Genomic DNA, 24,396 nt, shown 5'->3' with positions numbered 1-24,396 from the left:
GTTAGGATAGATGCCAGCTCTATAATCTGGGCAAGCAAAGTCATTCCGTAAAGCCAGGCACAGTCTGCCGTCTCTGTTCCTTACAGCCAAAAGGACGTCCGATACAACAAAATAAACTACAAAAAAATGTTTCCTATTCCTTTTTGTAGTGACTGCAAGGATTTATGATAATCTCTAAATTTTGTTCCTTACAGATTCTAGTATCAGACAACAGACTTCTTTCTTTAAGGACTAGTAGACAAAACCACCTGATAAATGAAAAGATCTAGTAGTCCAGTAGGATCTTTCTAAAGAATCAGAATAGTGCTCACTTATAAAGCAGACATGGCTAAACAGAAAAAAAATTCATATTGAGATTCAAGGAAATACTTACCACATTTCACATTTCAAATAAAAAATTATTACAGAATTTGAAAACCTTAAGGATATAGTGAACAACAGAGTAGATTTAGATTGCAGATCACTCCACTAATAAGGAACTTCTGGAAGTCATAGACATTTTAAATTTAAAAGATCAGTGATGTTTTCACAAAAAATTTTGTAGTGTTTTTCTATTTGATTCCATTTCATAAAAAAACACATCTTATAAGAATAAATATGAAAATATATTACATGCAAGCACATTTAAGCAGCAACATTATTAGGAATAAAGATTATATAGAATCCATAGTCCTTTTAAAAAATGTTTTCATTAATCAATTCAAAACTTTGGACCCTCCTGTTGAGAAACTGTACACCTGTGCAAAATATAAGACTGGCATACAATGTTAGGAGTGAATGGGTTCTTGAAAGCCCTGAAGATTCTTGTGGTCAGTTTCTTGGCCCACTAGTGGTCCCTGAGCACCAGGGTAAGAATCTTCCATGAAGAGAGAAGCACAGAGAACTTACATTGTACAGGGGGATAGTCTTCATCACCTTGTACTGTTTAGTGGGATCCATTTTATACAGGTGACGGTCAGTGACAAAAATTGCTCGGTCTTCCACCTTACTAAATCGATTCACCTGTAAGAAAACAAACCAATGAACTATAGCGTCTCATCAAGAATACAATCAAAGGCCGGGGATTTAGCTCAGTGGTTCTGGCGCCTGCCTCGCAAGCGCAAGGTCCCGAGTTCGATCCCCAGTACCAAAAAAAAAAGAATGCAATCAAGTTATCATGCAGAAACATTTGAGGAGCAGAGGTAGTTGATTCTGGAGACAAATTCTTTAATAAATGGGTACCATGTATGGCCACTCTATGCGATGCAACTGAGATCTCAAAGAAGTAGCAGTTTTTGCTTCTTCTTCTTTTTTTTTTTTTTGGTACCGGGGATCGAACTCGGGACCTTGCACTTGCGAGGCAGGCTCTGGAACCACTGAGCTAAATCTCTGGCCCAAGAAGTAGTAGTTTTTGGATGTAAGGAATTTGGCAATTGAAATTTTACAGTTTAACAGAGACAGCGAATACACACACACACACACACGAATGCAAGGACTAAAAATAGGTAAACCCAGACACCATCAAGATAGTAAAAAGAAACCCACACAATAGGAAACAATTTTTGCAAATCATTTGTCTGATAAGGGACTCGTAACTAAGATATACAAAGAATTAATACAATCTAATAATTAGAAGACAGTCCAAGCACATAAAACAATGACATGAAGTCCCTGGTTATAAGAAGAAGCTGAGACTAGTATGTGGGGGTGAGACAAATAAGCAACTAATAAGTAAAAATCATTTATTACATATAATACTATAAAGAAAATTAAAGTAGATAATAAGATTTGGAGAAAATATACATGTGTGTATATAAATTGCCACTAATCATCCCTCAAAATACTCAACCTCCCTGCTTCAAATACACTTATTCCATCGTTCTTGGCAGTTTTGTTTTTTGTTTACTATTTTAAGGTTAAAAAATAAACATTCACCATATTTTTAATCACCTCTTATACAAGTGTGTTTTTTATTTAGAATGTTACTTTATCAGAGACAGGGTCAAAATACCCCTGCTTGAGAGAATGCCCTGTTTGCTGGTAAATCTTTTCTAAGAGACAGAATTAAACTTAGGATATTTTATAAGTAGTTAGCTACTTGTTAATTAGGACTTTCCAGTCTTAGACTTAAGTAGTGTTTTATTTTATTATTTTGTTTTGGTTGTTTGAAACAGGGTCTTGCTGTGTGGTTTAGTCTGGCTTTGAATTCACTATGTAGCCCAGGCTGGCCTCAAACTCACTTTGATCTTCCTGACTGCTGGGATTATAGGTGTGTGCCACCATTCCTGGCAGACTTAGGTATTGTATATTTTAATCAAGGTACCTAGCACTAAAAATTTTTGAATCACTGCAATGCCATGTTTCTCAGTGACTAAAAGGAAAAAGCTGACAAAATGATATCAAAAATCCCTCCCCCAACTAGAAGAGAAGGCATGCCTCTTCTCTCAAGTTCTCATTTCCATGATGCAAAGAAGTTAGAGATTAATTTGAAAACATTGTTGGCTTCCATAAGATATTCAGCTAACTAAATTAGTATAGGCAGGATGGGATGTGGCAGGTATATTGCTATAGGCAAGATACTGCAAACTAAAATCCAAATTTGAGTTTGAATCTTACTCAAACTTTTCCCCTTGCCTCTCAGTTTTAGATATCTGTTCAATTCTCTAAGCATTTAACATAACCAGAGTACACTTTTTAGTCAACTCAACAAAAAATGCACCTGTAATTAAGAGTAAAATAGAGACTATGTGATATGTAATTACTGCTCTTGGTAAATGCATTGCATAGCATCCATTTTTTGCTGTAACTGATGAGTAACCTTTCTCCGAAGACTTGAAACTAGGTGTACACAGAGCTTCCCTGTTGGCATTGTTCTAAGTTGTTTTATGCCACACTAGCTTTATGTGGAGTTTTTTGAAAGAAAAGTTCCATGGTCTAGTTTGTTGGAGAAACACTGCAAACTGCAGCTTATAGGATATTCATAACCTAGGAATATATTAAATGCTTTGAGAATTCTACATTTCACCAGTATGTTTAACCTAGCATTTTCAAAAGACATTTAATTTATGGAAACCTATTTCCACTATTAATAGCAAAACACTTGTCCTATGAAACCCACGCTGGAAAGCACTAATCATCATTTACGTCAATCTTAGACTTTGTAGAATAAAGAACATCTGAAAAGGAACTTGAACACTAAGCAAAAGTAATGCCCCATATACTCTGTGTAATCATACCGAGAGAGAGGAATGTTGTACAAAAAGATATGATTAAAAAACCTAGTTGCAGCTGCAAGTGGTAGTGCACGCCTGTGATCTCAGTATTCTAGAGGCTGAGGCAGGAGGATAGGCACAAGCTCAAGGACAGCTTAGGCTGCACAGTGAGACTCTATCTCAAAAACAAAACAAATCAAAACAAAAACAAAACAAACAACCCCCCCATCCCTAGATGAATACTTTTACAAGGTCATTCCAGAATCAAATGAAAAGACCACATGTCTTTTTAAAGGATATGTCCATGAATTAATCTAAAAAGCACCACCAACAAAGATATGTTCAAAGCAGCATTATTTAGAAGCTTTGTTTAGGGATTTTATATTCTTTTATATACAGAAAATGTAATTTCTTTTTTTTTTTCTGGTACCTGGGATTGAACTCAGGACCTTGTTCTTCCAAGGCAGGCACAGCGCCACTGAGCTAAAATCCCCGGCCCAGAAAATGTAATTTCTAAAAAGAACACACCACAAGCCCACTTTGTGTTTCAGCAACTCAACTCAACCCTAAAACATGAATCAGGTGAGTGGCAATGACATTACATAACAAAAAAAATTTAAGTTGCATAACTTAACTGTATAAAAAAAGCAAAGGGAAAAATTCTACATATATATATGTAAACCCCAGACTTAATACAATGAAGAGGTAGGAACACTTTTTTTTTTTTCACTTAAATTCAGAAAGTGATAAAAAACTGGGTCATAGACTCAATATTAGATAAGTTTCATCTTCTTCTAACCAAAGCTAAAATCTACACAAAGCTAAAATATCAACCTCAAAAAAATTTCTCATCCTGTTTTTTCCTAAATATAGTATACTTCAAGCGATCTGCTTACAGGTTCAGTTGGTACCACAGGGGTCAGACATAAAGCTTCCATGGAGAGTCAGACGAGAGAAAACACCTCATGGTGAGAGGAGCTATTTGCAGAAGTCTCTCACCCTAAAAGACGGTTTATAACTGTAGCTAAGGAAAGTGCAGCTTCAAAAGGAAGCAAAGCATAAGGATGGGCTCTGCTGAAGTCGTACTAAGCATGCCTCGGTGTACCTTTGGGATTGAAAGATTCTAAAGAGAACATTATCCTACTACAGTGTGAAGAGTTTCGCACTGAACTTAGAAATACAGGAGCATGAATAAGAATTGCTCAGCTTTTTGTCCAGCAGAACCCAAAATAAAATTGTTAAACATAAAATTATCTTTGCTCTAGAGATACCTAAGCTCTTCTAAAGTAGAGGACCTAATTCTCAAAACTGTCCAACTCTAATTAGTAATCAGAACAATTAATAATCAGAATTGTTCTGGCTATTAATTTGATTTCTCAGGTATCTTAATAGTAGAAAGGAAGTATGAGGATTGTGGATATGGTACACTCCTTTGTTATATTCACAAACTGGAATTATAGCTTATATAAATATGTTTTGTATGGGTGTGTGAATTTGGTTAGCAAGTCTTTCATCATCTGATTAACTATAGGTTAATAAAACAGTTTCTTGACCTCAGAGTTCAGAGCTAGACTCTGAGTATGATAATCAACTCAAGATACTGCCAGCAGACTTTCCTCAATGACATTTATATCAGTCTAACTTCAAAACCAGCCACTCTCTGTTTTGTTTAGAAGTCTGAATCATGCTGGGTGCAGCAGCATATGCCTGTAATCCTAGTTAGTCAAGGGCAGCGGGTGGAGGCTGAGGCAGGAGGGTAGCAAGTTTAAGTCCAGCCTGGGCAACTTAGTGAGCCTCTGTCTCAAAAAAGAAAAAAAAAGTCTGTGGATTTAGCTCAGTAGTAGAGTGGCCCTGAGTTTCCTAGTACTGCAGAAAAGAAAAGAAAAGAAAAGGGAAGAGAAGAGAAGAGAAGAGAAGAGAAAAGAAAAAAGAAAAGAAAAAAGAAAAAGGTTATATTACGTTGACTTAATGATTAAAAAAAATTTTTTTCCTTCTCTGTTCTTCCTCTGGGGACTCTAACTGCAATTATACAGGGCCACATGAAATTGTCTCACAGCTTCCTGATGTTTGAGTCTTTCTTTTTTCTTTGTGTTTAATTCACTAATTCTTTTACAAGGTCAAATTTTCATTTTCTGTTAATCCCATTGAGTGTATTTTTTCTCATTATTCCTCTTTATAAATTCAATGCATTTATGGATCTGTCCTGTGTTTATTTAAAATGTTCAATATTTCCTCTAGCTTTCTGAATATACAGGGTATAACTTTAACTGCTTTAATGGCCTTGGCTCTTCATTCTATAATCTGTCAGTTTGAATGACTGATTTTTCTTTTCATTAGGGGTTGCAGTCTCCAGTTGTTTTGTGTGCCTGGCAATTTTTGATTGGATGTCATGCATTCAGAATTTTACCTTCTGGGTGCTGGGTATTTCTGTATTTCTAGAAACATTTTTGAGCTCTGCTCTGAGATACTGGTAGGTTACTTAGAAACAGCTTGATTCTTTCCAGTTGTGCTTTTAAGATTTGTCCAGCAGGCCTGCAGTAATATTTATGCAGGGTTAATTATTTCCCCTGTCTAGGCAAGAAGCTTGTCAGTGCTCTACCCATTGTCAGGGATCCTGAGGTTTGCAGTCTGGCTGCTGGGACAGACACTCCGCGCACACAGCCTGTGTGAATGCTGCGTGTTCTCATCTCTCATCCTTTGGGTGAGTTTTCCTCAGCTTTGAGTAGTTTCTTCATGTGCACAGCTGATCAGGACTCAGCTGGATAAATCTAGCTGCCTTGGTGTCCCCCAGCTCTCAGCTGTCTTTTCAACAGGGGAATCCATGGGGCTTTGGTGTGACTCTCTCACATAGGACAGTCTAGAAAGCCAAAGTAGATTTGTACACTGCACTCCTTACTTTTTCAGTATTTCAAGGATCCCCTTTCCCTGCTTGATGTTTACTATCTTGAAAACTACTGTTTCACATATTCTGTCTGCTCTCCCCATATACCTTCTTTCCACTCATTCAAACAGCTACATTGCATTCGTGTATGTACATAATTCATAATCCAATCACCTACTGATGAGCATTTCCAGTTTTCCAGTGTTTTGGCTGTTATAATGTACAAACACATACATATATCTGCCTTTGGATATCTGTGCAAATATAATTACAGAGCAAATCCTGAGTTGTGCAGTTTATGAGGTAAGAAGTAAGGTCATTTTAAATTTTGATCAATGCTGCCAAGTTGTCCACTCAAAAGGAACAGATCTTATACTCCTAACAACAGTGTTTCCCTAAATTCTTACAAATGCTGGTTCCTAACAATATTTTAAAGTTCACCAAACTTACAGCTGAATTATTCTACACTTAATTATTCTGATCTAAATAACATTATAGTTATATATTTTTTAAAGATTTGAAGTGAAGTACCTGTGAAGTCAACTAAACTTGCTGGAACTGGGTATAAGGTCTGAGGTAATTCTTTGATAATTTTTAAAGTTCTTCCTTTGGATATTGCCATATGTACATCAATATCTCTTCTTAGGCCAATCTGAGTAATATTTTTCTTCAATTCATCATTTCATTAATATTTTAAAATTTGGATCATTTTACACGTTTTTTTCTATGAATTCATCTAAGGATGTATTTTAACTATGTCCTTTGCCTTCCATTTCCCAATTTCCACACTTTCATTTGCCCAACTGCTGTCATCTCCCAGTGAACAATAGTTCACATAATCCACTTCCGACAAGCAAATACATTCATAGCATACACCTTTCCCTGAAATCCAAGTCTCAGCACGTCCTATTCCTCTTTTCCAAATTATGTTCTCTTCCTCAGCCTTGTTTTAGTAATAATACATGTATAAAAAGCATTAAATGACTATTAAATACAAAGCAGATCTGTAGGTGGTATGAAAGATACCACCTCAAGGAAATATCATATCCTGTTCAAAAAGAAATGATTGTCAAAAGTATTCACTTCTCTTAGGAAGTCCTGCCAGCCAGTCCAACAATGCCTCAGTACAGACAGGTACAGCTCATGGGTGGGGTAGCTAGCTATGCATCATTGCTAAATTTTATTGCAGGTCTACTTGAGTGAGTCTCATCTGAATTAGTCTTTTCTTTCCATGATGGTCTGTTTTGAGCTTCCCTTACCTTACGGACATGACAGGAAAAGAGGACATTCATGTATTTGTCCTTCCGTTTCAGTTCATTAGCAACAGGGACAAAAGTGCCTGAAGTCTGAGGTGTATCTGGCTTCTGAAAGAAAAAGGAAACAACGAAATGAAAATGCTTAGCATTGGAACTGCAAAAGCGATCTTTTAGTCTACTGCTTTACAACTGTACTTATAGTTTCACACACGTATTTTTTTATCTCCTCACCCCAGATGGTAGACTAGTCAAGGGTTGTTATAACATCAAAGGTCCTATGAAATTTTTAAATTAGGAAATGAGAGAGAAGATGAAATGTAGCTTTGGGAATAATTAATACAAAGATGGTAATTTAAAATAGTCACTGAATAATGCAAGAGAAGGTTTTAAAGGCCACAGGCCAGGTTACAGAGTGCACCTAATACGAATACAACACAGAGAACCATTTTTAAGATGAGGAGAACATCAAATATTGTTCACTTAAAAGCAACAAAATCTTTTAATGTAGTTCTTCACATAGGAATCATTTAGTTTCTGAAAGTGTTTTATTCTTCTGTCATTTCTTGGAGAAAAATTCTTCACTTTCTTTGTAAAGAGAGCAGGAGTAGATTGCACGCTGTCTTGGACTTACCGAAGCAAGGTAGTTGCCCTCCCAGACCCTCTGGAGTCCTAGGTCAGCCCTTTGACCCTTCAGCATTTCCATGGCTGTGACCTTTGCCCTGACCTGGGGCAGGTCGGAAGCAGGTATGCTCTTGATGAGCTGGGATGCTCTCCATCTATAAGGAAATAGCAGGTATAGACTTTAGAAATTCAATCCCATTCATTTTCAAGGAGAACTTAAACTGCCATTAAGTAGAATGAAACCAAAGTACATGCATACTATGCTAAAATGCCTCCAAAATGTACACAGAGGTCATTAAAATAGTTTTATGCAGGCATATTTTGTAAAACTTGCTTTGTTCTTTGTTTTGAAAGCAATTAAACTTAGTGATATGTAAGTTCTTGTAACAGAAATTGAGCATCCTCAACCTGAAAATCAGATATTTGATATGCTCTGAAAGTCAAAACTTCTTGATCACAGCTCAACCAATAAATTCTGTACAAATATTCCAAAGTTTAAAAATTCTGCAATCAAAACACTTCTAGTCCCAAGTATTTCATAAGGGATATTCACCCTGTGTTTATATTTAGGGCACAAAACATGTAGACTCATCATCCATCCATCCATCCATTCATGCATTCAACTGTGTCCTAGGCACCTACTAAACTCCAGGTGCTGTTCTAGGTAGTGGAGGCATAGAAATAAGCAACAGAGATAAAGGTCCTTTCTGCCAGGTGCTTGTACTCTAAGAGGACTGACAGATGATAAATACATAATGAGCAGAAATGAAGTATGTCTGCTGAAGATATCTGCTACGGACGAAAACAAGACAAGACAATGAGGGGAGGGAATGTTGCAAAAGAGGGGATGGGAGCAGCTGTTGTTTATACAGGGTGGTCTGGGGAGGCAGCTCTAATAAGGATAGCTCAGCAGACACTTACAGGAAAGGTGGGCACCAGCCATATGGAGAGCTAGCAGGAGTGAGCGAACACAGCAAATGTGAAGGCTCTGAGATGGGAGCTGTGTGGTGTGTCAGAGGTGCAACCAGGAGTCCTGTGAAGCTGGAGCAGCATGGGGTGTATATGGGTGTAAAGGGGGTACATCACAGGAGTAGACTGATTAGAGGGAGAGCCAGGGCCAGAAGCTATGAGGCCATTATCAGGATTTTCACCTTTGAATGAGATGAGAAGCGACTGGAAGGTTTTGAACAAAGAAGGGATCATTGTATGGCTGCAGGCTTGTTACTAGGTTAAGGTCCGGGCTATCTGCCACTTGAAGGGCAATACTCTGGACGTAAGAGTTGTTGGGAAGGAATTGGGTTTACTCAAGGGCTGACTCTGAAGAAGACAGAAGGGTTATCTCCTCACTGGTCCATCTTGGAGGACTCTGGGGCACAAAGGACTTTTGTAGGGAAAGGTGGAGTAGGGCAGGAAGGCTGTGTTCTAAGTGGGATCTTCATCATTCAGGGTATGTGTCTTCTTCCTTTTTCTCTGGCCAGAACATGGTAATGGACCTCAACCTCCTGGGGCAAGTTCCTGTATTCTAAACCTCACAGCAATTTACAGAGCTAAATAAAGTCTAAGGAGGGGTGTTACAAAGGTCATTGGATATTCTGGGTTCTTAAAATTAATGAAAGATTATTTTAGCAGTTAACAATTTAACCATTTAGGTGAGGCTTTTCTTTAGAATTTAGAATGCCCAGCAGAGGGAAGGGTACATAAGCCTTGCAAAAGCATTAGGGAGGGGAAGGCAAAAAGAGAGAGGAAACAAAAGAAATTTCCAAGGACAACTTCTAAAAAGATCTTCCCTGTTACAAGCTGGGGCCAAGACCCGTTAGGAGGTGAGTTCCCTAATGTACATGCCAGAGGAAGGTAGCTTGGGCCAGGGAGGTGATGGTAGAGGTGGAGGTAAGTGTTGGTTCTGGATTATATTCTGAAGGAAGAGCCAACAGGATTTTCTGATGGATTAGAAGTGAGGGAAATAATAGATTTAAGGATGATTCCAAGGTTTTTTGGCATAAGCAACTGAAAGCATACACCAAACATATTCTTGACAGAAAAGCAGATGCAAGGTCCTTTAACTTCTTAGGAGAATCCTACCCCTGCACAATACTTCTGTCATCTTTTCTATTACAGGAGCTTGAGGTGGGGAGGCTGGAAGCAAACTTAAGTTTTTAAAAGTAAGGCCAGTGGTTTTGAAGCTATGTTCCTATGGAATACCAGAATAAGATGCCACTATAATCAAAAACTACCATGGAAATAACTGAATAAATGTAAAAATAAGAAAAATGTCTATATTACTAGCAGGAAATGAGAATGATGTCAATAAATGGAAGGTGTAAAGAATTTCTGGAAGATAACAAAGCAGATAGAATGGGGCTGATGGGGAGGTGTGGTTTGGTACAGAGCAGTCCACATGGGAGAGATGCTCTCAGGCATATATAGGTTTCTCAACAAGGCCTGGAGAATCTATAAGCCTGAGAAGCAGGAGTTGGTAGCAGGTGTAGAAGGTGACAGATTTCAAGGCAGGAGCTGTGCCAGTTCCCTGCATGTGGACTGGTAGGCCATGGTGAGGCAGGACATCTTCTATAGCAGGCAGGATCACTGACAATAGCAATCATTATGAAACAATCATTGTGAAACAATCATGAAGAAGTGAAGGCTCAGTGTAACAGTGGAATCTTTTCTACTTCCTCTGGCCAACCCACACATGGACAAGGTGTCCTAAGACCATTGCAGAAGAGGCTACAAGAGGGACGGGTTTGGTCAAAGTCAAGAGCACTAGTGACACACAGGTCCTGCAACACGAAGCATCTTGCTAAGCAACTGCTCCAATCAGCTCTTGTAATTGTTTAGGGCTGGGGTGTCCCTCAAAAGTCTCCTGAGTGTGGAAGGTGAATGGATCATGGGGTGCTGTATTCATCAGTGGATTGGCTGCCATGAGATGCTATCCTCTGCCCAGACCTTTCCACCATGCTGTTTCTGCCTTGGAGCCTGCTGAGCATGGACTGAAACTTCTGAAACCATGAGTCAAAATAAATTTCTCCTCCTTTAAATTGTGGGTATTGGGTATTGTATCTCAGCAACAAGGAAAGTAATTAAGACAGATTTTGGTACTAGAAGTGGAGTTGTTGCCATGATTATATCTGACTACATGGTTTAGAAGCCTGGCTTCTGGGAGGAGTTTGGTAAGGTTTAGGGTTGCCAGCTGGAGAAGCCCCAGAATGCTGTAAACTGCGCTTGACAGAAGATTCTGGTTAGAGGTATGAAGACCAAAATGCTAATAGAAATGTAGATGGCAAAGGCCAGGCTCAGGAGATTTCAGTGGGGAACAGGAACTCCAGTGGCAGTTGGACTCAAAACCATGTGTATTATACTCTAGCACAAAATTTGTCCAAATTTTGCCCATGTCCTGAGACTTTGCAGGAGGTTGCTATTAAGGGCAGTGGACTAATCAGTCTGGCAGAGGAAATTTCAAAGGAGCTCAACATCCAGGCTGTGGCATGGGTATTGCTGGTAGCTTTCAGCAAGATCTAAAGTGAAAGATAGGAACAAAAAAACAATTTAAAAAGTTTTCACTTTTGTTAGAAAAGAAGTGCCTGCAAAGTTGGAGCAAAGGAGAATGTGGCTGCTGAAAAGTTTAGCATTAAAAAAAATCCAGCCAGGGGTGGTGGTGCACACCTGTAATACCAGCACTCAGGAGGGCGAGGCAGGAGGATCACCAGTGAGTTTAGGGCCAGCCTGAGCTAAATAGTGAGTTCAAAGCCAGCCTGAACTACATAGTGAGACTCTGTCTCAAAGAACCAACAAAACAAAACAAACAAACAAAAAAACCCCCAAATACTCTGCATCAGGACAATAGGAAAGATGTGTTGAGGGCATCTCATATATCATCAAGATCTAAAACTTTCTATCCCCCTATTTCTTTCTTTTGGAATGGGAATGTCTATCCTATGCTACTGTATATCACCAGTGTTTAAATTTTTTTTATTTTTTTATTTTACAGGAACTCACAGCTAAGTTTACCTTGAGTCTCAGAGGAGACTTTGGACTTGGACTTTTCAGCAGTGCTGGACCTGTTAAAACTTTGGCGACTCTAAGAGTTGGATTAAGTGCATTTTGCATAAAGAAAGGTGCACATGAGTTTTTTTGGGGTCAATGGTGGAATGTTACAGTTTAGATTTGGGGTGTCCACTGAAAGCCTCATGTGTTTGGACAGTGATTGGATCATGGGGGCAGAACACTAATCCACTGATACTTGCTGTTAGGAGGTGGGATCTGGTCGATAAAGGCGTGTCACTGGAGGCGTGACCTGGAATACTATTACCCCCTCACCCCAAGCCCCAGCTCTTCCCATTACTCTGTTTCCTGACTGCCATGGGATGAGCAGCCATCCTTTGCCCAGGCCCTTCCTCATACAGCCTTGGCACCTGCCAACCATGGACTGAAACTTCTGAAACCATGATCCAAAATAAACCTCTCTTCCTTTAAGTTGCGAGCATCAGGTATTATGTCTCAGGGGTGAATAAAGTGACTAAGGCAGCCCTTGAGCTCCAAATTCCATTAGTAGGAAAGATCTTCCCCTACTGCTGCTCTGTTTCCAGCCTCTTTGCCTGGTCAATCTGTTCCTTCTCAGTGCCCACATTGCAGGCCAAGGCCCACACCTGACTGATTTCAGAGCCCCCAGACAAAAGCATGCTATGGCATTGAGGACCTGAAGCCCACTACAATGAACGGAGCCATGGGCTTCTCATCCTTGTCATGCAAACCACCACCTAAAACTATGTGCAACTAACAACAGCTGCAGCCATTAAACCCAGCAGCCTTGATGACATGAAAAGGAGACAAAGTTGGGTACAAAGGAGGCCGGGTTAGAGTTACTGTGAGGAAGAGGAAAGATCTTAAGCACTAGACACACACTGAGGTCCAGAAATATAAAAATAAACCTCCATTCCATTCCACAATAACAGTGGAATACTTTAACACTTCTTTCAGTATTCTGCAGATCAAAAGAATCAAGATCAGGGGCTGGCAAAGTACAGCTTGTTCCAAATACAGCCCATGGTCTGTTTTTATGCTCCCCTTGAGCTAAGAAGAATCTTTACATTTTAATAATATGATATCATTTTTACAAAGAATGCCAATTGATAACCTGAACAGTAAAGAACTAACTTACAATTTGGTGCTAAATCAGATTTTATCTTCTTTAGAGTTTGCTCTGTATAACTGGTAGAAGGTATGATAAAGAAAAAAAAGAAGATAAAGAAAATCTGTGAGAGTTAAACTCTTTAATATATATCCTATTTGCATTTTTAAAAAATAAATGCTCATAAGAGAAAGATGAAATAATATAGAATTATAGAAAGGAAAAGTACCTCAACTATCAGTTCTCAGATATAATACTATAAGTGTTACTTTTCAATCTCAGCAGGATTTAAAATGCACAGATTAATAAAAAGAGAAAAAATGCACAGATAAATTTTTTCACCTGTAATCTGTATTTTTACATAATTATAAAAGTAAGGTATATTTGGGCCGGGGATTTAGTTCAGTGGTGCTGCCGCCTGCCTAGCAAGTGCAAGGTCCTGAGTTCAATCCCTGGTACCAAAAAAAGAAAGAATAAAAGTAAGCTATATTTAAATGCATGCTCATTGTTTTCTAAGTGAAATATATAAGCTATAAAATTGAAATCCTTCATACTACCCTTGTCTTCCCCTCATTTTATTCCCTTCTCCTGAGATACCACTCATTAACAACTGGTATTCTTCTAGACCTTTGCACACTTATGAAACACATGCACGTGTTGTAGGAGGCAGTATGACAGAGTTGCTAAAAACACAGAGCTGGAGTCATTCTACCTCTGTCCCTGGACTAGCTGTGTAACTTTGGGCAAATTAGTTAACCTCTTAAGGCCTCAGTTTCTCTGTAGAAAGATCATGAAACTGCACCTCCCTCATAGGGTTGCTGAAAGGTATAAAATGAGTAAATACAAAGCATTTCAGGTGGTGCCTGACACATAGTAGGTTAAGTGCTATGAAAATGTTTTCCCATACTGTGTGTGTACACACATAGCCACATACCATATGGGGTTTCCCCTCTCTTTCAGAGACAAGCAGGATTATATGTGTACTTCTGTGACTGAAAAAACAGTCACGAAGACCAGCCTATGACAATAAATATCTACATAGTATCGGTAATGGCTTGATTTTGATTAGATTGTACCATGGCAATCTTTTTAGATTTTGAGGTTTTATTTGTGGCCTAGAATTTATTAATTTGTGTAAAATTCAATTTACTCTTTTTTTTTGGCTAATAACAGAAAGTAGAGATAGCAAGCTAGTGGCTTATCTTAAATGCAGGTTAGATCTAGGGGTTGAGGCATGTAGCTGCAAACAGCTACAGTTAACAGGTCTATCATTTTGAGAGGTAAGTAAATACCCTTCGGAAGCAAAATCTATGAAACTAAAGACAGAAAGGAAAGATAACATCATAATAGCAAAGAGCTCAGCCAATATCATGGTCTAGGATTTGTGTCCTGTGCTGCCATGAATGGATATGGCACATGCCAACAAATTCTTACCTATTGAAGATGGCCTGTAGGGCTTCCTCAAAGCGACGCAGTACTTTAGGAGGGGTCGGCCACCTCACGTGCTTCCCATAGTCTTTCATGGTCTTGACACCCTGGAAGCGTTTGGCCACCTCTTGGATGTATGACTTCACTTTGTAGCGCCGGTAGTACCTAATTATGGTCAGGGCAGCCTTTGTCCTCTTGTACCGCATGCGGGCCAGGGTGCCCCGCCACACCTTCACAATAGAGAAAGAGAAAGAAAAACGTTGGTGGCTGGCTGAGTAGTATGTGACTCTGACATTATAGAAGCTCCTTCACCTAATTGCAGGAGATCTGGATGTGCACACACCAGCCAGACCCAAAGCATGTCAATTCTATCTGCCACCAACAGATGGCGCTGGGACTCATGTCAGTTTTTTTCAGACATCTAAGGGCTCATTCCACATAGAAGTATGAGTTTGAAGTAGTATTGTTCTGACTTTATTGTCATGAAAAGGAGAAAGCAAAAATACAAATGTCTGTGGATAAATATTTTAGGAATGTTGAAGGAAAGCAAGATGAGTCACAGCCAAACAAAGTAAGTACCTATAGTTTTTTTTTTTTTTTTTTTGTACCGGGGATCAAACTCAGGACCTTGTGCTTGCGAGGCAGGCAGCAGAACCACTGAGCTAAATCCCCGGCCCACCTATAGTTTTCTTGTGAGACCTAGCTTCACAGATTACACACACTTGTTACTAGTGTAATATTACTTTGGATTTATGGACTGATTCATATACAGCCCATGCATCCTTCGCAGGGTTGAAGTGGACTTCCTAGGATTTAGATGGATTTCTTAGGAAAGGCTAAAACAAATTACCACCATATGAATCCTCATTATGAGTTTTCCAGCACTTAGAAATCTTTCAGACAATTTATAAATGTGTCAGTGTCACCTTCATCCAAGCATGAAATTAGATACTTTTTTTCCAGGATCCTGTGTCGAGGTGGTCACACCTGTCAACCTCTTGAGCAAAAACAAATTTGATGTAATCTTCACCACTGGCCACTTCCCTCTATGTCCTTCCAAACACCAAATTTACTTTCTTCTACAGAATTTCCAGCATGAACCCTTTTGTATGCTTTTCTGCTACCAGTCTCTATGACCCCATGCTACTCTGCTTTCTTTGATAAATGTGCACACCATCCCACTACGCTGCAGGTGCTATTTACTGCTGTACCTTAAATAACCACTCTGGTACTTAGGCTCTTTATATTATTTCCCTCCCTCATCTCTGACCTGAAAGGGCCAAGATTTTCAACCTCTAATTCAAAGCCCACAGGATAGGTTCTCCAGACTCCCCAAGGTTTCTTTAATTTCTTCTAAAATCCCCATCTGTGCCTACCAATTTCTCTTGAAAAACTTGAACACTGCCTCTTTTATTCGGTTGTTTTGGGTTTATTTTCTTGCAGACTTTAAACATGCACCATGGGCTTGCCATGTATTCCTTTTTCAGCTGGTGGTACTACAAAGACAGATTTGTTCACATACAGCATGGGGGAGGTTGTCAAAGGATCCCAAGGAGTTAAGAAAATCCATGATCTATAAGGGGAACACGACATATGAGCAATCTGTGATGGGAATCCAGGGTCTACATGTGAACAGATTATTTAAGGACAACAAGACAACGAGAACTCTCCTGAGTCTATCTCACGTGGCATTGGTATGGCTAAGCGGCTCTCTTCCCTGTAACTGAATGCGCTGTACAGATGGCTGTGCTACGCCTCCACCTAAGTGCTAAAAAAAAAGGCCCTTCTTTTAATATCTTGGAAAACAAAACAACAAAAAAATACAATTAGAGGGTGGAAGTGTGTGATTCAATTTCTTAGACAAAACACATTTTTAAAGTTCCATACTGTTTGTGGCTTTTCTTGTTTCTTAAGGTAAAAGAAATTAAGACTCCCCAGGAACACATCTATATAGAAAATCAATCTTTAATTTCTAAGAAGTGTTTTATAGATCTTTTTATTAAAATGTTTTTGGGGTTAGATTCTTTAGTAATTTTTAAAAAACATTTAATAAGTATTTTTTAAGGATAGTCTTCAAATTTTCATCTGTGATTTTGGTTTAAGTTTTATGGAGTGGAAAAGAAGCAAATACCACAAAAATGCTTCTAATAAAAGAAAGTAGCCCTTTTCCTCACCCACCTAACCAGTTCCTGCCTCACAGGTCTTATTCTATACCAACTGTTGCAGCTGCTTATTCTGGTATACGTCACAGTTATAAATAATACACCCACAGGCTGTTATTTTTTCCTTTTAGAAATTATCCAAATTGCAGAAGTTGCAGTTTCAGCTGTCTCATCATTCTTATGTTTCTTCTGTCACTCCAATGATAGTTCATAAAAATTTCAAGTTGATAGTATTTACATTATGTATATCAATATTATGTATTGGATAGGTATTCCATATATGTATCCAACTATACTATATTATATATTGCATATAAATTTGGTTCGTTTGCTAAGGAGTATGGCTATTCTTCCTATACTCTGTCATCTAAATTTGTGTTTCCCCATAGTTAAGAATTACAGATGAAAATTTTAAAAATTTGCTTTATTTTCCACTATATCTACTGCTGTTCTTGCCAGTTCCTCTCATAGACCATCAAATGATCAACAATACTATTTGCAATTGTCAGGCACACTACAATTTGATAGTCCCCATATCCTTGTGTTCTTTAGACTCTGCACAGTTCTCGTCCTGGGAGATTTTAAACTACTCCACATTGACTCCTGAGCACTTATCTTTTAAAAAAATTCCTTCCAGCAGCTTTCAAGAAAAGGCATATCACCAGTAAATTTCTTTTCTGCTTAATTTCCTTGAGAGAACCAGGCAATTGTCTAAAATGTTGTGTTTACTGGGGCAAAGCAGAGTAGCTGAGAACAGGCTCCAGACACAGGGTGCCTCTGTCCAAATCCTGGCCCAACTCCTCCCAGCTGGGTAGACTGGGGTAAGCTTCTCCACCCTTCTGTGCCTTAGATTTCTTATCTGTGAAACCAGGATAATAATAGTGCTTACCTTATGGTGTTGTGAGAATCGATGGAGTTAGTATACACAAAGCACTATTAATGGTGCCTGGTGGATAGTCAGTGCTCAGTAAGCATAAGAGCTTTCAATGATACAAATAGCCAGCTGTGGCACATGTGCCATAGGTTTGCCACCGCTGGCGTAGGCTGTTGTGACTATCTGAAAGTCTCTTCTTTGTTTAATAGATTATGCCATTTTTCCCTCCCTCCCTCCCTCCCTCCCTCTTTGTATGTAGGGTTTTTGGGGTTTTTTTTTTTGCTTCAGTCACATACTAGTGTGACCTGGAAACTAATGAATGTGTGCCATTCATTCTTGGCCTATCACCTATCCCAAGTAGTGCTTGATTGGGTCTTATTTTATTCTTCCACCTAGAAGATAAGAGTGCATGTCCATGGTCTGTAAGTCTTACCAGGTCTTTCAGCTTCCCAGTGGGAAGGAACCTAAGGCTTTGGGTAGCTACCACTGAGGCCTTTCCTTCATTCTAAGGAAGCAAAGGTTTCACTGAGTCTGGGGGTATTGTGGGTTTTGGCGTGGTATTTTTTTTCATGCCTAGTGGAACTTTTCTTGGTTCAGCTGTAATAATTATTATTAGCAGATGCATCCCCCATTTCTTGCCCAATTATTTTAAGGAAATATGGCAAACTCTCCCAGGTCTTCTTGCCTGGGGAAGAAATCTTCTTGATGGAAGAAAGCATCCCCAGCTAAGCAGTGGGAGTGCCAAGCCTTTCCCTGGTGGACCTCTGTTCTTAATGCCAACACTGATAAAGCATGAGACTTTTCAGAATTCCCTCCCTGCACCTACATGTTCCATTCTCCTTTTGAAGAATACATTGACTTTTCAGCACCTTTTCTTCAGTTTGGTCCAATTTTTCATTTTCTGGATGATATTTCTTAAAGTTAATAGCACGAAGGTTTATCTTTTTTTGGTTTCAGGGCTGATGTCGCATTTGTTTTTTTACATTTGATATTTGTTAATCTCACACAATTTGGTAGGAAATAAATACTTTGCACTTACAGTCTGTGTATTTTCCTTTATCTAAGTATATTTGGTTTAAATAGCTTATGTTTCCATAAGAAGTTGTGTATCTGTATGGGGGAAAAGTTGCTGTTGATTTTTCCACCAAGCATTTGCAGGATGGAATTTAAGGTGTAAGACAGATTTTTCCATTTTCCTTCTTTGTTTAAAGCTGCTTAAACTGCTGGGTCTTTTGAGAGCCACACAAAGTTTTCTCTGCCTGACTTACCTCCATAGAGGACCTTGCCTGATGACAAAGCAGAAAATTCAATGCTATGTTCCATAAACAAACGCTTAATACTTATTTGCACATGCCTGAACAGTTCAACAAACAACAAAGGAGCCAAAGGGACCTCTAGTTACAGCCGTGTTAACACCCCAAGTGGAACCAGCCAGGCACTATATACTTTAGGATGTGATGCAGCAGGAGTGGGAGCTGGAGGACATGTCCTGGGGACATCAAGCAGAGACTAGGAGGTAGAGAGCAGGCTGACAGAGGAGAGGTCAGCAGCCACTTGCCAGACAGAAAAAGCAATTGTTCCATTGCTGGGACAAAATGCACAATTTAAAGAAGAAGAGATTCATTTCAGCTCACAAGTTTAGGGCTTTTGGCCCATGGCTAGCTGCCTGGCTCCAAGAAACATCATGGTGGGAGGCGTGATGGAGGAAAGCTGCTCAACTCATGGGAGCCAGAAAGCAGAGTCAAAGAGCCAGAGAGGAAGGCGCCAGGGACCAAGTAGAGTTCCTAAGGTCATGCTCCTGTGGTCCACCCAGACATACCCCAGACATGTGCGTTAAAAGTCTTGCAGGTGTTTCTCAAGGCAATCACATTGGCAATCAAGATGAACCATCACAGAGGTGCTGAGGGGACAAGTGAAGTATAAACAGAGCACTGGAGTGACACTGCAACCTCCTTCCTATTTAGGTGTCAAATCCCACACTACAGCCAGAGCCACCCTTTTATGTCCAAAGTCACATCATGCCACTTCTTGGCTTAGCACTCTGCTGTGGCTTTCCATTTCCCCAGAGTAAAAGCCATAGTCACTCCAATAGCCTACATGACCCAAGTGACCTGCTCTATTTCCCATGGCTCCCTCCCTGGCTTACCCCAGCCACAATGGCCTCCTGCTGTATCCTGCACAGGCCAGGTACCCTCTTGTCACAGGACTCCGTGCTACCTGTGTCCACTGCCTGGGACGATCTTCCCTCAGATGTCACATGGCTAACTTCCTCACACCATCTGTGTCTTCGCTCAACTGTTATCTTCTCAGTGAGACCAGCCCTCATCATCCTACTGAAAAGTTCAACTTGTCTCCACTCCTCCCGGTACTCTCGATTCTCCTTCCCAGACTCTGTGCAGTGTGATTAAAAAATATGGTGAATATTTTCATTTAATTTTTTTTGGTATCAAGGATCGAACTCGGGACCTTGTGCTTGTGAGGCAGGCGGTGGAACCACTGAGCTAAATCTCCGGCCCTATGGTGAATATTTTTAAAAATTTAAAACTGTGAGTTCGATCCCCAGCACCAAAAAAAAAATTTAAAAATGTAATACAGTAAAAAACATTGCCTTTAATCCCCCTCAAAATGCTCCCTCTCACTTTGAATACACTTTTTCCATTGTTCTTGCTACTTTCTGAAGAGTACAGTGAGTCCTCCGTTGAGTGTCTTTTTGTAGTTGTCTTGACATTGATTCAAAACATTTATGGTTAATTTCTGTCAAATAAAAACATTATGGTGTGTCTTCATTCACCTTATTCACAGGATCTGGGCACTGTGCAACTTCTGGCTCTTTTCCAAAGTCAAAATGACCATGAAAGGTACATATTTTGATTTGATTCAGGACATTGAGGCAGCCATGACAGTCCAACTAAAGACACTCATGAAAGAGATAAATGTTTAAGATAAAATGTTTTCTTTTTGCTTCTAGAATTCTCAGAGTGACAAGGAATTGGTGGATTTGGAGATTTAATCTTCAGTATCTACACTTTAATATCCTTGGTTTCAATATGGTATCTGACCCCTCTCCTCCATTAAGCCTGGTGTCCCCAAGCCCAGAGCCTGTCTTGTTCAATTTATCCACACAGTAAACTGTATTCTATCTATCAGAATGAGACCGAGATAGTCAGTCATCCATCTCTGTGAGGTCTGAGAGGTGACCTGGCAGTCTAATTCTTTGTGCAGATTTTTTTTTTTTTTTGGTACCAAGGATCAAACTCGGGTCCTTGCGCTTGCGCAGCAGACAGCGAAACCACTGAGCTAAATCCCTGGTCCCTTGTGCAGATTTTTTTTTTTGGTACTGGGGATCGAACTCAGGACCTTGCGGTTGCGAGGCAGGCACTGAAACCACTGAGCTAAATCCCCACCCCTCTTTGTGCAGATTTTAAACCAACCTCTTCCTCCAGCTATACCCCTCACGCTTCTACAGAGGTGCCTGGTCCTTCCTATTCCTGAATCCTTCAATACAGCCCTTTGGTCAATGACTTCTCTTGCTTCTCTGCCTCATCCTCTTCAGGCAGCTACATTTTCAGGTACTTCTCCTGCCTGCTTGGGAGCTACTTGTTCACTTCCAAAAAACTATGTTGCTGACTCTTGTCTATTGTTTGTTGTACGTTTTGTTTGTCCTTGTGGGGTTATCCGCCTTATATTCCTTTACTGCTCTTTCAGAGGTGTTGAGGGCAGCTATAAACATAACTGCCAGGTTTAGCCAGATGCTTTACAATGCCATTTTTTTTTTTGGTACCGGGGATTGAACTCGGGACCTTGTGCTTGCGAGACAAGTGCCAGAACCACTGAGTTTTATCCCCACCCCTATAATGCCATCTTAATTCTGCCATTTTTTCCAGTGGTGCATACTTCTCAGTAGTCAGGTGTTTCAAAGCAACATTTGACAGCCATTAAAGGAGAAACTATGTTTCACAAAAAATGAGGATTCCAGGTTACATTCTATAAGAAGTAAGTCAATCATGTATCCCTGGTTTAGTATCAGAATCAAACACAGGGCAGCTTTCCTCCCAGCCCCAGTTCTCCATGTGTTTTGTTGTTTTTGTTCTAGCCATCATGGTTGCTGCGTTGTCTTTATATCAGTACAAATCACTACCTCAAACCTGTCCTGTACTCTGATCTGGACAGCCCCTTGCTTCTACAGCCAGAAACTGCAAAATTTCCAGCTTCCCAGGCCCTTGATACTCAGAGAGCTTTAACAAGTGTCTTTCTTGCATTTCTACTCTTAAGTTCCCCATGTCATTATGCTAGCAGTTTCTGACAGGTTATGGTTGTTAAACAGTGGTAGTGGTAGTGGTAGAGGGCAGTTTAGTTAGGTACCACTGTAAACTCCAGGAAAACTGTAAAATACACAAAATTTATTTTTGATATCCACATATCTCATCCAACTTATAATGACAGTTGCATCCAATTTGGGACAATTCATGACTGGTTAGGAAGGCATGGCCTCTCCTGAGAGTTATTATTTTTTATTTATTATTTTTTTCTGAGAGTTATTTTAAAGCAATACTCAAAGAAGAGTTATTCTTGCCCCACTCCAATGTCTGTATGAGAGACAAAATGAATAAAAGCCTAATGTGCTATTTTCAAAGTGTGGGTGCCCATGTTTTAACCAGAAAAACAGGTTAATATTGTGTCAAAAAGAAAACAAGATCCAGTGAATATAATTTATAGGTCTTTAGCATAATTCCTGAATGAAAGCCCTTAGTTTAATAAATAAATCACTGATATTTTAGGATGACCTAGGGGAAATCTAAGAAGCAATGAGATAACCAAATCCTTAGCTAATGAACAAATGTGAAACCATTTAAGAAGAGACACACAGAGAAGCACATGTAAGTTGGTCATTATAAGATGTTCTGATGGGAGTGGTGGATATGCATGTGGAATGTAACTTCTCTCATGACCACATGTGAGCTGCCTTACCATGGTCTGAGAGACTCACTTGCCAAGTAGTTGGCTCATTTAATCCACCATTTAGAACATATATGTTTGATATATAGCCTTGTCCCGATCTATTAGCTTTGTTACTTATTAATGATTTCTTCCCTACGATTAAGATGTGATCTGACAACTTCCCTGTTCAATACTATCAGAAGCATAGCTCAGCAATAACTCTACCAAAGCTCAAGCTGAAATTATTTTGCAGATAAGTGAAAATAAAATCAGTCCTGTTAATGGGTTTAATAACTCTGGACATTTCAAGATTCATTCTTGTTCATTCATTCTTCTTCAAAATTCTGTGAAGCTATAATGAAGTGACTGTTTACTTTTGTTTGGTTTTGTTTTCTTGAAAGAAAAGGTATAAAATTTAAGATTAATGTTTAAAATGTTTCAGGTCAAGGATATTTCTAAACTTTTTTTTTTTTGGTACTGGGGATCAAACTCAGGTCCTTGTGCTTGCGAGGCAGGCGGAAGAACCACTGAGCTAAATCCCTGGCCCCTAAACTGCTTTTTGATATGAAACTACAGGGTTCGGGTTAAGTGCTTGGGTTTTAGAGCAGTCCAATGAGCTATCTAGGAATGTTTCAACTTTGTCTCCTCAAAGAAATAACCGAGTCCATCTTTGCATCAGATCCTTGCAAATGATCTCCATTTTGAATGGTTCCCTAGATCTCTCAAAAACTCTAAGCTAATTAACTCTAAGCTAATTAAAAGTCACAGAAGCATGAGAAGTGGGGTGTCTTACTGAACTTTTCTTTAGCACACTTTTTTTTTTAAAAGAAGGACACACTTTCTTAAATTGAGTAAACTCTTAAAAAATAGCATGGTATCATCATTAATTTCCTGATTTGGCAATTGTTTTATGGAGAATATCCTTGTTTTCAGGAAATACAGAAGAAGTATTATAGTAAAGGGGCATTATGTCTGCAAATTATTCTTTTTTTTTTGGTACCGGGGATCGAACTCAGGACCTTGAGCTTGCGAGGCAGGTGGGAGAACCACTGAGCTAAATCCCCGGCCCAAATGGATGCAGCTTGAGAACATGTTTTTTTTGTTTGTTTGTTTTTGGTACCGGGGATTGAACTTGGGTCCTTGCGCTTGTGCAGCAGGCTGCGAAACCACTGAGCTACATCCCCAGCCCAAGGAGATTTTTTTTTTTTGGGTACCGGGGATCAAACTTGGGTCCTTGCGCTTGCACAGCAGGCGGCTAAACCACTGAGCTAAATCCCCAGCCCTATTCTTTTTTATTTTGATAGTTGTTTAGATTTTTTTTTTTTTGGTACCGGGGATGGAACTTGGATCCTTGCGCTTGTGGGGCAGGCGGCGGAACCACTGAGCTAAATCCCCGGCCCTTAGATTTTTTTTTTTTTTTTTTTGAGACAGGGTCTGGCCTCGTGTAGCCCAAGGTGGCCTCGAACTTGTGGCGATCCTTCTGCCTCAGCCTCCTGAGTGCTGGGATTACAAGCATGTGCCATCAAGCCCAGCTTGATGGTCTTTTTAAAAAAGCACATTACTATTTATTTATTTTCTTTTTTATTTTATGAAAAACTAAACCAAAATTTCATAACCAAATAATCATAATAGTTACCATGCTGTGTAGCATCATCTTCAAAGTAGCCACTCAGTAGAAGACAGACCAAAAAGATTCTTACAAAAAAGAAACAGATAATACACTTTCTTTTTTCAATAAACTGAGATAAACTAGTTGCAAATTATTCTTTAGTTAAAAATCCAACTTCATAAACACATATAAATATAGCTGTATATAGATATGGCTCTTTGTGTGTATACAGACATAGCTACACATATACACAAAGTAAGAGAGAGAGAGAACCAAAGACCAAATATGATAAAGCAGTTCTAATAGAGTTG

At 39.4% G+C, this 24,396-nt stretch overlaps 1 protein-coding gene across 5 annotated transcripts in view; it reads right to left on the bottom strand.

The window, feature by feature from the left end:
• Positions 1-24,396, bottom strand: part of Myo1d (myosin ID) — a 334,710-nt gene that overhangs the window by 122,259 nt on the left and 188,055 nt on the right. For all 5 annotated transcript variants that reach the window (XM_004870605.4, XM_004870606.4, XM_087191492.1 and 2 more), the window contains 4 exons: positions 14,509-14,732; positions 7,960-8,104; positions 7,332-7,436; positions 889-1,002 (listed from right to left, as the gene is read on the bottom strand). In XM_004870605.4, the coding sequence (XP_004870662.2) occupies positions 889-1,002; positions 7,332-7,436; positions 7,960-8,104; positions 14,509-14,732 (588 nt within the window). The remainder of the gene's footprint in view (positions 1-888; positions 1,003-7,331; positions 7,437-7,959; positions 8,105-14,508; positions 14,733-24,396) is intronic.

Source organism: Heterocephalus glaber, unplaced genomic scaffold (genome assembly GCF_053883595.1).
Source record: "Heterocephalus glaber isolate CG9 unplaced genomic scaffold, H.glaber_assembly_v1.0 deba00001564, whole genome shotgun sequence".
NCBI lineage: Eukaryota > Metazoa > Chordata > Mammalia > Rodentia > Bathyergidae > Heterocephalus > Heterocephalus glaber.
Note: the sequence above shows the minus strand (reverse complement) of the source record. Positions and strands in the feature narration are given on the sequence as shown.